The sequence below is a fragment of the Carassius carassius genome, chromosome 18, assembly GCF_963082965.1.
Source record: "Carassius carassius chromosome 18, fCarCar2.1, whole genome shotgun sequence".
NCBI classification, from domain to species: domain Eukaryota; kingdom Metazoa; phylum Chordata; class Actinopteri; order Cypriniformes; family Cyprinidae; genus Carassius; species Carassius carassius.
Window position 1 is genome coordinate 6,931,962 of NC_081772.1, and position 18,264 is coordinate 6,950,225.

At 36.8% G+C, this 18,264-nt stretch overlaps 1 protein-coding gene across 2 annotated transcripts in view; it reads left to right on the forward strand.

Annotated features, from left to right (window-relative positions):
- The window catches only part of LOC132092228 (calcipressin-2-like), a 60,632-nt gene that overhangs the window by 39,021 nt on the left and 3,347 nt on the right, over positions 1 to 18,264 (forward strand). For both annotated transcript variants that reach the window (XM_059498375.1, XM_059498376.1), the window contains 2 exons: positions 8,296 to 8,469; positions 9,491 to 9,662. In XM_059498375.1, coding sequence (XP_059354358.1) covers positions 8,296 to 8,469; positions 9,491 to 9,662 — 346 coding nt within the window. The remainder of the gene's footprint in view (positions 1 to 8,295; positions 8,470 to 9,490; positions 9,663 to 18,264) is intronic.

Consider the following 18,264-nt stretch of genomic DNA (forward strand, 5'->3'; position numbering starts at 1 on the left):
CATGGAATTGTGCTGAGACTGTTTTTGTTGTTGTTGTTGTTGTTGTTTTTATTAAATATGGTGACTGTATTGACTAAGGTTAAGGGGATGCTTTCATTTTGGTCCACCAGTCTACAAAACTTCAAGTTTTTAGAACATTAAGTCGATAAAATGGTGACAAAAATGTTAAAAGAAATTATATATATATACTGTATTCTGAGCTCCATAGCACTAATTGCTTTCTCTTTCATTATTCTCATTAAATTTATACTGGCAAATACCATATGGAATATATGTTTATTTCCACCACTTTAAATGAGGGCACTTAACTGCTGTTGCTCTTTTTAAACGATGTGTTTCAAGGTGATGGTAAATGAAGAGCAGACCTGTCGATTTGATAATGTCCAATTTAATAGGCTCCATATATATATGTGTGTGTGTGTGTGTGTGTGTGTGTGTGTGTGTGTGTGTGTGTGTGTGTGTGTGTGTGTGTGTGTGTGTGTGTGTGTGTGTGTGTGTGTGTGTGTGTGATTAATGTACTGTGAATGGAAAAACTACTAGCCTATCCTTCAAAGTTCTGGTGTTAATACAATTCTTAGGAATTTTTTAAGTCTATCATTCCACAGATCCTATTATGATTAGATAAAGTAATATTTTTAGAAAGCCAGTGTCAAAATATTCCACTGAACATAACCCTTCATCCTCCTACCTTCATCTTGGTGTCCATATTTGTAAAGGAATGTGATTATTTTCCACTACAGCTTTGAAATGTCTGCTGAAGGCTCTCAAAAAGGAACAACACCATGTAACCCATGGTAATAAAGTACAATAATACTTCAGCTATATTTACCTCCATCACCTTATGCCTATTTAAAATATTAAGTTTATTTGTTTATTAATTTGTATAATAGGCCTCAAATATTCAAAGCAGAAAGTGATGCTCATCACCTCAATGTTTCTAATAGGGTTTATTTTCAAACACATTCCATGGCTGTGGTTCAGATGTTGTATATTTATGGTGTCTGCTAATGAAAACATCACATTTATTATTGCTTATACATAGGGTGATTTGATCAAACCTCTAACTATAAATGTTAAACTTCAGCTTATACCTCATCCTGCACTGTTTGTGCTAAGGACAAGAATAACATTTGTATAATATTTAAAATTGCGCAACATGTTTTTACTTTTCTAATTTAAACAACCTTATTTTTAGACTGTGAAATTTAATTTTTCTGACACTTTTATAAAAATTATCCACTGGTCTTCCATAATAGCATATATTTAGGTCATGATAAAAGCACACATATAACACCTCAATATCATAGTAAAAATGTAACTATATGGTTTCTAGGTATTTGTATGAAGAACAGTAGTGTAAATACATTTAGTATGAATGCACAAGCGCTATAGCTTAATCACAAAAAATACTTTAATTATACTTCATTACTCCTTTAATTCATGTCCACATTAATAATATAATAAAATTCCATATGAATGCCACATTTCTGCCACAATACCATGGTGCAGTTAGTGTTACAGTAAATCCATGGTAAAAGATGGTGATTTGTAGATTGAAAAGCCTTCTCACTATCCTTGTGCACAGTAGTGATGTGTCGTTCATGAACGAATCGTTCTTTTTGAACGAATCTTTTAGGTGAACGAATTGTTCTCGTTCACGTAATCCACTGACTCATATTTCTCGTTGACTGAAATTCCTTCCTCCACAGCAGCGCGGCGCTATTAGCAGCACATACGCAGCTCGGTGAACCGTGTATCTATGAACGGTTTCATCCTGTCAAAGAGTTACTCAACCTTGAGCCAATAGCCTTCGAGTATGACATGTGACAAAGCATGTGATTTGTTGAATGTAGTGAACAAATATGCCCTTCACTGAACGTGTTTCATATGAGTCTGAACGAGATCGAGAGATCTTATCGTTCGTGAACAAAATGACTGAACTGGTACACATGTCGTTCACGAACGAGTTGAATGAACTGACACATGTCGTTCGTGAATGAAATGACTGAACTGGTACACATGTCGTTCGCGAACGAGTTGAATGAATGGATACATGTCGTTCGCGAACGAGTTGAATGAATGGATACATGTCGTTCGTGAATGTACTGGTACATAGCTTATCTCATTCGTGAACAAAATTAATGAGAGTAAACCAAGTCAGTTGGCCATTTAGCTTGTCAATCTCGTAAAATGCAAAGCGCAGTTATAGTTACTGTGCACATACACTTGTTTACATATTTAGCATACAGAACATAATTCCCCATTTAATCCCCAAATTATAAATGTGAATATATAGGTAATATATGAACTGTCTGACCAAACAATTAAAATGCTAATTATGCAAGAAAACCTTGTGCTTTGTTCATCTGAACAACTTAAATAGACTTTATATATTGAATGCGATTATGCACACATTTTAATAAAGCCAAATCAGTTTTTGTAACAAGTAAATACGTTCGTTGACTTAAGACATAACACATATGACACTCTTTTTCGCCACCTGTTGGCATATTTTGTGTAATATGAAGAAATGGTCACTGAACGAATCAGTAAAATCTGAATGAATCATTTTGGTGAACGAACTGAAAATGAACGAATCTCTTGAAAGAATCATAATTTCCACCACTAGTGCACAGTGTTTCTCCTGTTCATTAGTGCTGTTTTATCTGGCTTTAAACTACTTTAAATAATCGATTTGCTGAATTCAGCTGTTTCACACTGGATCTCACAGTGCTGTTAAGTGTCACGTGACTCATCAGTGAATAAACGCATCTGCTCTAGTAAGCTCACACTGTGGGCATTGGACAGCATGGGCAAACACCATCCATCAAAATTAACAATCTAGTTCAAATTTGCAGTTGTGTTACATTAGGCATATTTGAACTTGTCACTAAACGATACTTGAAATAAAGAGAAATAAACCTGGTCTAAATTGTGAACGAACCTGAATGTCCTTTAAAGTATATTGTGCCACTGAAAAGTCAACTCATATGCAAAGCCATTTCTCACAACAAAAATTGGGAAAATGTCTGACTGTCTTGCTAGAAAGTCCAGCATGAAGCTGGATGACCAAGGGAGGCTAATTAAGACAGTTTAGATGTCTATAAGGACTCCAGCATCCAATGACCATCAGTACGGTGATGGTAGTAAATTATCTCATTTCAAGGTGCAGTGGATCAGATCAGATTTCACACGCCATCAAGTTCTTGTTCTATAATTAGCTCTGGACACAATTGACATCTTGTAGAACTTCAGGGAAGTGCTGAGTCAGAAACCTGGAGTATAGAAAATGTGCACATATGAACTGCAACTCTCTCATGGACTCATCTGGTGTCACCTGTCATTGCGGAGTCATTCAGAATGGGCCCAGCTGTCACTGCTGATACACACCTCACATCCTGACACAAGGTGGACACGACATATCCACAGCTGTCATCTCTAGGGACGCTCTCTCTTGGCTCTCAGATGAAGGAATATGCTGGATGTTTCTCACAGATTGTGACAGAATACAAGGTGTTTGGCGCATTGACGCTGTGGAAGAAAACTGGCTCATCTGTCTCTGCAGGAGAGTACCAGTGAGTGGCTCTAATCTTTCATCTTCCCCCGTCTCTGGACATATCGAGCACATTCACTATTCCCTGATGCTAAAAGTGACAACTTTAGATTCTGTGTACTGTGAAGTATTAAGCAAAACCTCTGAGTAATTTATAGATGTTTTTATCAAAAGCAACTGTACACTTATCAAAAGATGCCTCCTTTAAAGCATCAGTCTTCAAAGTTAACAATTTTGCAAAAAGTTGCAAAGCTTCAACAAATACAGGTACTTTTCAACCATATATATTTAACTACACAGTTACACAGCTGCTCCTTGTAAATCAGGCAGCTATCAGTCCCATTAAGATACCAGTAACATCATGATCTGGCTTTGATGTAATGGTCATATATATATATATATATATATATATATATATATATATATACAGTGTTGGGGAGTAACTAGTTACATGTAACGGCGTTACGTAATTTAATTACAAAATTATTGTAACTGTAATTAGTTACAGTTACTACGAAAAAATGAGTAATTAAATTACAGTTACTTATGAAATTTTTAACGATTACAAAGGGGATTACATTTGAATATTTACACGCATCCACATACAGATTTAACTGATTTCTTTCCCAAATTGCACTAACTATTCTGAGACATTCCGCCCTAATAATTTCCGGGATGCGGAAATACAGTCTGGTTCGTAGAATCCAGTCATAAAACGGGATGTCTAACGCGGACGGAATATGCCACATTTTGGATGACTAAATCAAAAGTAGGTCAGTACACTTGAATCAAAACATGACATGGACTAGTGTCTGTGAATATTAAGCCCCAAAAATGCAATATATGACTTCCACATTCTGCGTGTCTGTGGAAATCAGGCGCGGACTGGACACCGGGAGAACCAGGACAATTCCCGGTGACCTGGCAGCCGATTTTGCCCCACTATTTAATATCATTATTGTATAATTGCCTGCCGAATGTACTAAAGCGATCATTTGCGAATCCGCCATTTGATAATTAAATCTCTAATAAATCATGAATTGTTAGTCATGACTCGCGCGCTCTCCGCGCCTCCGCCAAACGGTTTGGATCAGACTCAGAGTAATCAATGCGAGAGAGAGAGAGAGAGAGAGAGAGAGAGAGAGAGAGAGAGAGAGAGAGAGAGAGAGAGAGAGAGAGAGAGAGAAAGAGAGAGAGAGAGAGAGAGAGAGGGAGAATTGAGTGGACTGTGGAAGCGCACAGCTGGAGCAAAGAAGCAGAACTCCTGTTCAGGGTTTCAGGTCAGTTTCATCTGTAAAGATGCTTTTTTGTCTTAGTTTTTTTATTTATTTAATCAAGCAGCAGCACGTTGCTCATCAGTCATCACTCAAAATACTATATAAAGGACATCATTATTATCTGTTGTAATGTTACAGTAGTAATTTAGCTGAAAAAAATTCAGATTTGTTTTATAGGTTTAGGGGGAGCTACGACAGACAACAACACAACCCTTACGAAAATTAACATTTTAATATTTAACTATAAATCCAGAGAAAATGGTTACTATTGTTTAACTGTGATAACCAAAAATGTAAAATTATTTTACAAATGTATTTATTTAAAAATAAATACAAATCCATTACTCAAGGTTATTTTACTTTTATATAGGCTAATAAAAGCATGGTTAATTTTTGTAAGGGAAAAATATGGATTATATATAGGATTTTTCTATAAAGATATTGTAGTATTGTAGAGTATTGTATTGTAAAGTATAGTTTTGTTCAATCTTGAGTATTAAAGTCATGAGAGAGATGGATAACAGGGCAAAATAAAGAAACTGAAGAGAAAAATGGAAGTGAAGGTGCAGTTCAGGAGAGAACTTTTAATTATTTTGCATGTCCCCAAATTAAAGATTTAAAATAGATAAAAAATAGTTTTGTCCATGAATTTGTTTGTATGAGTTTGAATTTTCCAGTCTGATTTTTTTTTTCCAGTCCGCCCCTCCTGTAAATTAATGGCAAAGACATGGTTTCATTTACTACACATAGGCCTACTGAAGCTCGCAGTGTTTTCAACCTCTGCTGTCTCAATATAGGAGTACATGAGCACATAAACATAATTTCTAGAACTGCTCTGTGTCACTTCATGTGCATTTTACTTATTTTGAGAAAACTATCATCATATACAAAGAGACAGCAGTTTAAAAAAAAACACCAATGTTTAGGATTTTATTACACAGAATACATCACATGCTTATTAGATAACTGTATTTAAGTTGATGTATATGCTTTTATTTATTATTCTTTAATTTTCAAAAATTTACAAAAGTAATCAAAAAGTACTCAAAAGTAATTAGTTACATTACTTTAATAAAGTAATTGAAAAAGTTACACTACTATTACATTTTAAACAGGGTAACTTGTAATATGTAACCTATTACATTTCCAAAGTAACCTTCCCAACACTGTATATATATATATATATATATATATATATGCATAAATAAAAATATGCATAACAAGCAGCATGGAAGAAGAAAATGAATTGAAGGCTAGATATTTATTTTGTATAAACTATTTGCATTTGAAGTGTCAACTTAGTACCGTATTTTTCGGACTATAAGTCGCACTTTTTTTCAAAGTTTGGCTGGTCCTATAACTTATAGTCGGGTGCGACTTATTTATCAAATTTAATTTGACATGAACCAAGAGAAATGAACTAAGAGACATGAACCAAGAGAAAACATTACCGTCTCCAGCCGCGAGATGGCGCTCTATGCTGCTCAGTGCTCCTGTAGTCTACACTGAAGACATAGAGCGCCCTCTCGCGGCTGTAGACTGTAATGTTTTCTCTTGGTTCTAAATAAATGCGACTTATAGTCCAGTGCGACTTATATATGTTTTTCCCTCACAATGACGTATTTTTTGGACTGATGCGACTTATACTCAGGTGCGACTTATAGTCCGAAAAATACGGTATTTGCTGGTAGTTTGAGACTCGTGACTTATAGGGCAACCTTCAAGTACATCAAACTAGGAACTTTCTAGTCACAAATCTTAATTTCTGTATCATCTTTAACTTCTCCATCATATCATCCACAGTTTACTGTATGTGACAGTGATTAATAAAGCACATCTCTTAGACCTCACATAATGTCCCATGGATCCTGTGTTAGGTGTTTCACGTTTTAGATTAGTGTTGGTCATCATATTGAAGTGTTTTACCAGCAGTTGGCTAGAATTTAAGGGCATATTTGAGGGTTTCATGTTGAATACCTGTTTTTGGTGTACACATTGGCCTCATTTCCAAGAGCTTATGCCTTTAAAAGGCAAAGCAAACCCAACACTGAGACATTAGCCGTTTTAACAGGTCTCTGAAAATAATGTAATTAAATACCTCACTTACCTCAAATACCTCGAGCTGAACAATCATATCAGGAATGTGATAGCCTACACACATTTGATGAGGGTTTTTTTTTGGGGGGGGGGGTGCAAATTAGTCTAAGCTGTTTCTATTCCAGCAATCCTGTCTCAGACGCTACTCTGAAGGAGTGTTTCATAAGTGTGCTTTTATGCATTTAATATGCTATTTAAACAGCTTTAAAACTTTTGTTAAAGTACTTTTTCCTATCCCATTTAAAATCATTCATTAAGACGGAAGGGGTTTGTGAAACCTGCTTTAAAATACAAACTTATTTATTTATTTGTTTGTTTGCAATTTTACTGCTAGTGACAGAAATTAAACACCTCACCTCTAAGGTTACAAATAAAATCTTCAGAGGTCTTTTAAAGCAATGAAAATTAATAAGAAGCTATTATATCACTACAAAAACAAGCTTTATGTTTTAAAGGGTTAGTCCACCCAAAAATGTACATTTTGTCACCACTTACCCTCATTTTGTTCTAAATCTATAACTTTCTTTTGTGTTCTTCATTTTGAAGAACATTTTTATATATTGGAATATTTAAATTAAGATATATTACAATATAGATATATTTTGTTTTATATAAAGCAAGAATGAAAGTAATGCAGGTTGTAGTAAACGTGAGGGCGAGTAATTTAAAAAAAAATTACATTTAGGTTTATGTATCTGGCAGACACATTAATCCAAAGTGAATTGTATTGAATTTAAGGTATGTGTTTTATCACTCCCTGCTTTTAGGAATCAAAACCATGACCTGTTCATGCTAGCACCCTGCTCTAGTGTTTGAACTACAGGAAGACTAGAATAAAATTTTCATTTTGGGGTGAGCTATCCCTAAGTGCACATGGATAAGGTTAGAATACAGGTAAATACATTTGATTTGGGAAAGTCCTCTCTTTAACACATGAGGCTGAGAGGGCTATGGGTAACCCAGACTCAGCAGGAATGTTTACTAAATTGACAGACATGAGCAACAAAAAAATTGCATTCATCAGTTCCTCTCCTGCACAGAAAATGAATATTAAGTAGACTTATTGGATGTTCTGTAGGGCATGCCTAGTCCAAAGACTGCTCCCTCTTACAAAGAATACAATGACGTTCATCCTGTCAGTGTTATAATGACAAAACTCCCCAATCATTCTCTCATGGCCCTGATAAGATTGATATTGGTGGAACAGGACTTGCTTCTTTCTGGCACACACACACAAAAATAAACATTCCCGCCCATTTTTCATAGTCCTCTATGAAGACGTGAATTATTCATGCTTTGACATTTGCCAGGACAGAACTAAAATATTTATCCCTTGTTAATTTACCTTGTTTATTTTGTGTCTTTCAGGAAATGTTCGAGGCGCTCTTTCTCGCGTATGATGAGGGTGTGACGTTCCAGCAGTTTAAGAGCTTCCGACGTGTACGAATCAATTTTAGTAACCCCAAAGCAGCAGCCAGCGCTAGAATAGAGCTGCACGAGACACCTTTCAGAGGAAAGAAACTTAAACTCTATTTTGCCCAGGTGAGAAGTGGCTTAGGTTAATTTTATTAGGGCCCGAGCACTGCAGTGCAAGGACCCTATTGGAATTGCTCCGTTTATATAATCTTTGTATTCCTAAGCAGGGTATAGTTCAGAAAAAAGTACATTTAGTGACATGCACAACAACAGGTTAACATACAAACTAAGCGTTTTTCAAGTAATAGCATGTTTCTGCCTGATTAGATCTGAATCGGAGTTGATTAAACAAGTATATTTCAATACTATGCTGCTCAAAGTGTGTAATTTCTCTGCACCACATGGAATCAGAAATTACTAGAGTTTTGATAGAATGAACTATAGGACAATAGAAAGATACTGAGACATTAGGGAGTCCTTTATACACAGACAGTCACAGTGCAGTTAGCATTTTAACATACATCATTTTATGCGTAATCTTTCCATAAATCATGTCAGGGTCTCTAAACTTTCTCAGTAAGCAGGAAATGAACTCATAATCAGGATTAGACAACTCTAGTAAGGCAGAATCCACTGGCTGGAGCAGACAGCTCTGAAGTAAATGCATTCTGATAGTTGGTATTAGCCGCTGACCAGAGTAACTACCCAAATCAAGTTGACATGCAAAATGAGGGTTGAAATGAAGGACATCTTGAATATGAGTGCAGTGTTTTGTGGGGTTATTTGCATTTCAGAACTGAGCTGAGTAACTGGATACAAAACTGCAATTCAAATACAAATGTGAGGATGCTGAATTAAAATGAACTGAAATTCCAATAATTTCAACTCAATTTTAAAGTATAAAAAGAGTTAGAACAATAGATTGACAGATTGACAGATAGATAGATAGATAGATAGATAGATAGATAGATAGATAGATAGATAGATAGATAGATAAATAGATAGATAGATAGATAGATAGATAGATAGATAGATAGATAGATAGATAGATAGATAGATAGATAGATAGATAGATAGATAGATAGATAGATAGATAGATAGTCTTTGTTTGACTGCATCCTGGACTAACCCTCTCTCTGGCTCTCAGGTGCAGAACCCAGTATCAGAAGGAGACAATTTGCACCTGGCTCCTCCCCAGCCTTCCAAACAGTTCCTCATCTCGCCTCCTGGCTCACCTCCTGTTGGTTGGCAACAGATTGACGAGGCCACACCAGTTATTAACTATGACCTGCTTTATGCAGTTGCCAAGCTTGGCCCAGGTCAGTTACAACTCACCAGTCTTTTCTCTCAAAATTTGCCATTATCCCAGTTCATCATGCACTGGTATGAAAGGTCTTACACACACGGGAACTCTGAAGTTCAGGCTTTCATGCTGGGACATCACATAACATGCTACAAATCCTTTTCCTCTCAAATCAAGCACATTCATTACTCACTCAGTTAGCCATTGTCTTGAATTGTCCTCTTCACTGCAGTGCAGGTGATTATGTCCACCATCCTGCTCCTAATCAATGCCCACTCTTCTTCAGCTGACCTTCAGGGATGTGTGTGTGTGTGTGTGTGTGTGTGTGTATAAGCGACTCCCACTGTGCCCTGATGAGCAGTTACTGTAGTAAGTGCTTCTGGAGCTGCAATGTGTTTTGATTAAAGCTGCCGTGTACGTAGATGCTTCTGTTTATCTGGGTGTTTGACAGAGCAGACAGGGGCTATGTTTGTTATGGACCACACACACTTTCATACAGTGGACCTGTGAGTGCCCTGGCTCTCATGGGAATACCTCAGCCATCTTGGAGTAAATAAGCACATTACAAAAAACTGCTGGGTGACCTTTTATGTGGTTCTGGTCATCTCCAGTTCCCAGTTAATGGGCTACCATTAATTTTCTGTGAGGGATTTTTTTTATAGCATCTTGTATTAAATTACAGATGATGACAGTTCTTCCATAACGTTATGCAACCCTGTAGTTAGGTTAGCCATAAATCATCTTTGTCCTTGTATTTCCATTGTCCACCACTACTTTACGCTTACAAAAAAAACCACTGTGGTGGTACTATGGTAGCAGATGATAATTTCATGATATAACCATCATGGTGGTGCTCTGAATGAATTGCTCTGAATCCATCAGCCTTTATCTGCGGGACTGGATTTTTACAAATTCAAGCCAAACACACTTTAATTGTCAGTTTCTTTCACAGCTGGTTTAGACTAATCAATCTATCTGAGAGACTTTTTTACCTATAAGAGTGCCATGCAGTTTCTCGTAATGTGTCTAAATTTGTCAGTATTATATCACTCACTGATCCATCTGCTGCCCTGGTAGACCCATCATCGTCTTGTATTCCCATCTAAACAGCTGCTCAGCACAATCAGTCCATCTTGCCTCATTTTGCAATCGAGCAGCTTTAGAGCATGTCGAGCACGTGAGTATATGACAGTACTCAGCCACAGGGAAGCCAGGCCTAAATACTCTGGTTGGCAGTACATCACTTATGGAACCAGGTCAATATTGAATGTCACCCACTGTTTGTTTGGTCTATTTTTAACTGACAGTGTAAAAGGCGTTTGGGGATTATGGAGCAGGAACATTTGAATTATGCAACGGCTTGGCATTATGGACTCTCAGCCATCAAACCCCCAAGGGATCAATTTCGAAATCCTGTGAAAACATCCTGCTAAATTCTAAATCTTTCTCTGTCTGGCTCTCTAAGTATGAAGAATGTTTAAGCATAATTCAGATGGTTTAACCTATATTATTTATTATTTATGTAATAGAGCTAAGTGACGCGTGAACAAATGAGCCATAGCTTATCAGAGCGGTACAATGCTTACTCTGTTGTTCAGACAAATACTTTACATAGTTAAAAGCTTTTACAGCTGTAAAAAGAGTCTCTGTGAGATGCACGGCTAACATGCAGATGGCACAACCAGATCTAGGACAATGAGTAGACAACTCATTGTATTAAGTTCAGGTCACATATCATCTGGACCAATACAGCTAGTTATTCCTTAAGAAATCCCCAGGTTTACTTGAAAAAAAATATATATTCACTTCTCCCTTAGTAAAATAGAAATCAAAACCGCTTATTGATCTTATTGACTTTTAATTTAAACTAAGCTTAATTTTGTGATTTAATTTTTTAGTTTCTTGTGTGTGTGTATTATTTAATTCGTTTTTTATATAATTTAATTATTAATTTAATTAATTTGAATATAAATAAAATCTAAATTAATTAAATTATTATTTATATTAATTCATATGTTTGACAACACTTATAGCACACGAAAAAAACCTTCCAGAGCCTCAAGCAGTAAACCAACAATCTTCCTGAATTGTAACATGAAGGCAACTGACAAGACAATGTTTACGTTTACATGCAACCAAATAATCCATCTGTAATCGGATGGACAGCTCAGTCGGACTGAAAAGCCTTCATGTTAACACCTTAATTGATGTGATTGAGCTTGATCGGAATGGAATTTCAATCGGATTGAAGGGGGTGGTTTATTCCTCTTCTAATATGATTGCACATGCGCAGTCCTTTCATTTTTGTGGTTCAAACATGCAATGACATAGAAATAACGTAATGACATATGGCGCGTGAAACAAGCGGCTCTTACTTATGAAAAAAGTGTTGTATAAATGAGTGTCCTGTCATTATAAAACTCTCCTTTCACTCTGAAAATGTGAAGTGGAGCAGGACAACCTTGTTTTGGATACTCATCCATAGGCAAACCATTTTTGGCGTGGGGAGGGGCTTTTTTTTCGTGATAAATATGAGTAGCATGGCACAGCGGTTTAATTCTGCTGTTAAAAACAGTAAAGAAACCATGTAGGAGAGTGGTTATTATGTGCAAACAGTGAGAAACTCTATATTGTGCAGTCTGTGCATGTCAAAAAAAATAAAATCAGATTTGTAGCTTGAAATAAACGCTCACATCAACCCTATCACTTTATTTAGCGTTCATGTAAACACTACAATCAGATTCATCAACATAATATTTTACATATTTATATCTGAATGGCTTTAGCAGGGACTGACTATTCATGCTAAACAGCAAAGCCCTAATTTGTTGTATTTAGCTTGATTAATGCTTGATTTAGCTTGATTTCAACGCGCTCAATGGGAAAAATGCAGCCTAGCTTGCATATCATGCTGTTTTACATCACAGTGACACATAAAACACTTACTACTGCACGTGTATGTGTGTGTGTACAGTATATATATGTATATATATATATATATATATATATAAACATACATAGGAGTATAGATTTGTATCACTGGCTGTTGTCATTTAGAGTTGAATAATCCCAGAGCGGGACACTGAAATCACTTCACTTCTCTGGTGGTTTCACAGCCTGTTCTGAGGTCAGCCAGTCAGGAGTGTTACATGTTTAGGGTGAGATGAAAAGCCACAGACTGGTCCTAGAAAGAATGGTTTTCTATTTGTTTATTTGTTCATCTCTGCTTATTGCATAATGCTGATAAAATGCATTGTTTGTGATTAATTTTGTGCTAATTAAAACCCCTGTTTCGTTTGCTTAGTAGGAATGAATTTTAAGGACACTACATGACAGAATACCAATGCTAAAAAATATAAAGAAATTCAAATTTGTTGACTTTTTGACTAATAACTACACTAAACAACATTTACTTGTCACATTAGATTCTGTCGTATTTGTAAAATGAAATCAATAGCGAACATAAATTGTCTGACAATAAAAAAATCGAGGCCCTGTCCACACAGAGACGCGTTTAGCTGTATATGCATACATTTTGTATCATATAGGCATTTCGTCCAGACGGATCCAGCATTTTGGGAGAGTGAAATCGAGAATTTTTTGAAACCGGGTCCCAGAGTGGATAAATCTGAAATTGACGCCCTTGCGTTTTCATGTGGACAGTGAATCCGTATATTTTCTAAAACGATGACGTCATCAGCCCACATCTCACCACTAGTCAGACACCGCTACGTCACATCAGAGCAGCAAAAACATGAACAAATACTGAACGATTGTCTTTTTATGAACTAGCATTAACACAGATTAATAAATGTATTGTTCAATGTTAGTTTGTATACCGCGTGCAAGGTTTATGTCTTCTCCGTTTATAGTGTGTCTCTGTGGCAGAATTACAGCGCCACATACTGGTCTGGCATGTATACTACATCATTTGTATTGGTTTTGTGCTTTCGTGTGGTAGCAGATATTTCTTGAGACAAGGAAAAAAAAGCTCTGGCTTTGTGTGGATGTAGCCTGAGCGTATGTATGAACTCAATAACAGGACGGGAGATCACACTCCAGAGATCAAGCTGGCACCTTGAGGCACATTTAACAATTAATCCTATGCTTTAAATCCTTAAGCTACTACAATTTAACATGAATTTAGAGAACAGTACATTATTGCTATTGATTACCACTTAATTACCTGACAGAGGAATCTAAATAAAGAAAGAGCAGCAGTGAACTGAGTTAAACAAGGCATCATGTCTGCAGTAGATGCACTGGGAAAGGACAGATAAATGTTATAATATTTTGTTCTAAAATGGAGAAGAAACTTAATGCAAAAGTTCACAATAGTCACCATTATAAAAACACCTGGGAATTAACATATTTTAGTTTTACTAAAACATTTGAATAAAATAAAAAATGTCACACAGGGACTTCCTTGAACATTTTTGAATTTCAGAATTATGAACAATTCAAACTGTTTTTGCTACTAAAGTTTAATCAGAGATGCAAGATAAAGCATGCTAAACTAAATAATCAAATACAAGGCATGAGCAACATTGTTGCCAACAAAATCATCACAAATATATAACAAATATTTAATATATTGCCCAGCCCCAATTTCAATATTGACTTTACATACCAGGCCATTTGACTGAGACCAAGTGATTGTATAAGAGTTGTGATACAAGACCAGTTTTGCCGCTTCAGTCACAAAGCTGGTGCATGTTAATAGCAATTTAAGGCAATTAGGCAACAGAGGAGATGGTACAAACTAGTGAGCAATCAACAGCACTCAAGTGAAACCATGTGGCAAGCTAAACAAACAGCCCTTTCAGCTCAGGCAACTCGACTGATTTAGACTGCTGTCGAATGGCAATAATGATTGTGGTTGTTGTGGAAGGAAGCTTTTTTCCATTGTTTAGCGTGTGTTTCCATACACACATTTGTGTCAGAAAGGCCGCGTTTCCACATGGCTCGCACTGAAATTGTACAGTACAACAATATACGTACACACTTCAGCTCATTAAAGCAAAGAGCTTTTGTTGTTCCCTGCTCTGTTTACAAGGGCACATACCCAGCCGTCTCACCATGAGAAAGCAAAAGCACTTAATGAAATATTCCTGCTGCATCTGTGGACGCTTAGACCTGGAGCCAAGCATGTGTGGTGTGCAGGGCCCAGAGAGGGTTCTTATAGCTTCACAACGACCTATGGGAAGGAACACCTGTGAACCTGATCTGGGACATAAAGAGAGCTTACACATTATAAAGTGAGTGAGTGAAGTGACATTCAGCCAAGTATGGTGACCCATACTCAGAATTTGTGCTCTGCATTTAACCCATCCGAAATGCACACACACAGAGCAGTGAACACACACACACACTGTGAGCACACACCCGGAGCAGTGGGCAGCCATTTATGCTGCGGCGCCCGGGGAGCAGTTGGGGGTTCGATGCCTTGCTCAAGGGCACCTAAGTCGTGGTATTGAAGGTGGAGAGAGAACTGAACTGTACATGCACTCCCCCCACCCACAATTCCTGCCGGCCCGGGACTCGAACTCACAACCTTTCGATTGGGAGTCCGACTCTCTAACCATTAGGCCACGACTTCCACAAAAAACAAGCACAGAGCGAGCCAGCCAGGAGCCAGCCAGGAATTTATACTTGCACAGATTACAAAGCTCAAACTGTGCTATATGTCTCTTTTTTTTGCATAAATGTGTTGAGAACTGTTAAGCACAACAGTTTCTTCAAATTAAGGGCCAAGTTTCCCACTGTCACCTAAAAATACTTGAACCCAAAAGTACGTTTCAGTTCTGATGTACAATTTTGAGACGGTCACCTGTGGCGTAATTGCCCTGTGACTAGTCACCCTAGAAGCACATTAAAATGATGTCAGGACAACACGATGATTGCACCATGACAGATGGCTCTATGGGAACACAAACAGCTCCAAACCTTCACTCCAGACTATCCTGAGCTATAAGGCAACAGAAATTATTTCAAAAATATTAATTTTATGCTTTCAAGAACACTCCAGAAATAATTATAGTTGTAATTTAAAAAATACAATACAACTGTGGTAAATTTTTCTACTCTACTGTTCAAAGGTTTTGGTTCAGTATGAGTTAAATTTTTTGAAAGAAATGACTTTTATTCAGCAAGGATGCATTTCTTTGATCGAAAGTGACAGTAAAGACATTTATGGTTTAAGGCTTCAATGTCAAATAAATGCTGTTCTTTTGAAATTTCTATTCATCAGAAAATGCTGAAAAATGCTAAATGCATAAGTTTATTTTTTTATTTTTTTGTATAGCGCTTTTTACAATACAAATCGTTACAAAGCAACTTAAGAGATTTCTTTCAAAACATTAAAAATCTTACAAACCTCAAACTTTTAAATGGGAGTGTATGTTCATTGTTAATTCATGTTTGTTTATTATCATTAAATGGTGCAAATTTATACAACTTGACATTTTAAATTTTAAAAATGAATCACGTAGAAAGTAGCATTAAACAGCATTAATAAATGCAGTAAAACTATTATTTGTGTTAGCAACTGCAAGTATTATTCATTCTTCATGGATAAATATGATACAAATGTGTGCCTTTGAGCATACTGCCTCTATGAAAAGCTAAAGGTAAAAAAAAAAAAAAAAAAAACACATTCACAGTGCTTATTTGTGGAAAACTAAAATTTGTGGAAACCCAGCCTCTCTTAAAGGTTATGGTGCGACTGTTGAGGTTTGAAACATGCATAATATCAATGGATCAAAGTCATGTACAGCATAGCTCCTCACTTTTTACTATTTATTTGAGGGTATTTTCAAACACATTGGCAGATGGCTGACACCAAATACACGGTAATTTGCGTGAGTCATTATCCATTCACTGGCTGTTATTCAGTCTGCAGCTGGGCTTATCAGATTGGATCTTTTTGCTTGTACGCTCCTGCTTCTATGACATTCTTGCCATAAATGGTTAATTTTTTCTTGCCATAAAGGATTTTTTTTGTTTGTTTTTTTCAATCAGAAGAGTGGGTTTATTTTTGGGATGGTTGCTAAGGAATGCAGAAACTGTCATTTGTGTTTTTGGAGAGGAGGACTTTAAAAGGATGAAGGGAAGTGAAGTGTTTTGCCTCTCTTTCGAAAGAATGCTCTAAAAATACCCCACACTGTTTCCCTGTGCCGGCCCACTGAATCTACACTAACCGGACGAAATCCATCTGTCCTTTCACGGCCACACTCACTCCCCACCTCTCTCCTTCTCAGCTGTTGGGTCTTCAGTGGTGCACGGCTGTCATGCACACACATGTCTCTGGATAAGCGGCGCCCTTGAATTGGAGGATAGAGCTGGGGAGATGTGCTCTGCATGCCAATGAAATCACTGCTGTTTTAATAAAGACTCATTTTTGCTGATTTATTAAAGATGGCTCTGCAACATTACCACACAACCTTATGTTTTTATCCTCTCGTAATGTTTCTTATGGTCTAGGAAGATTTTAAAGTTTAATTTCTATTTTAATGAGCTTGATTGCTCGCTCTTTCTCTCTTCGGCTGTCTGACCCTTGACGTCAGTATGCAGCATTGACGTCATACCCAGGTCTCGGGGAGAGGCTGAGCCCTCAGGAAGCTATGCAGGAGAAGAGGAATGCGAGGGATTGTAAATTTGTAGGAACATAGCTGAGGAATTGTTTGAATGAATGCGTTTTGCATGAATAAAACATAAGATGCGTAACTGATAGAAGAATTAGGTCAAAACAGTGGGAAGATAAAATGTTTGGATGCGCGTGTTTGCTTTTGTGCAAGAAAATATGAGCACACCGGATAAAAAGGTAAGGAAAAAATTGGACTAGGCCAGGGAAAAGACAGACAGTGTAAGCCAAAGATTTCCAGAAAAAAATTAAGATAAGAGGGTCTTTAGAGTGTGCTAGATCCTCTGGGTGACAACAGTGCACTGCATACTCATGCCGCCCAAAGGCACAGTGGTAAACTGATTTTGCTGCCTGCTTTGTTTCATCCTGCAAACAAACACTGTGTATTCGTCCAGCACTTTACAAATATTTACTCTCATCTGGCCCTCGTGCAGCAAGGATGGAGAGATGTAGAAAAGCAGATTATCTCTTGTGAATTTGTGCAGTTCTACTTTTATTTACCTGAAGTCTGGAAACCCCTTTCTTACTTACAGGGTCTATGGATTTCTAGGTTTATATTCTCATAGTGTTACAAGGATTTTCAGCACTGGATATAGAGCACCAATCCCTAATGGATTCTGTGTAAAAGTTTAATGCTTGTAATGCTATGGATCATTGCAGGTTTTCTCTGGCTAAACCGCAATTATAGCCAGCCTAAAATATCTTCACTCTTCTCCCATTGAGTTCTGGAGAGAGAGTGCCCTCTAGGCCTGATTGTTAGTATTGCAGGAGAAATTAGTACAACAGTTTTTTTCTCCTGCAATACAATAATGCTGCATTCAAAGTATTATGTTGGAAAATTCATGCTTAATATTGCAGACTGAATGTTAGAAATGGAAACAAAATGAAAATTCTACCATTTGGTTTTAAGATGAAAATACAAAATAATTTTTAATAATGCAGTGGGAATTGGATAATCATATTTTATTCCATGTAG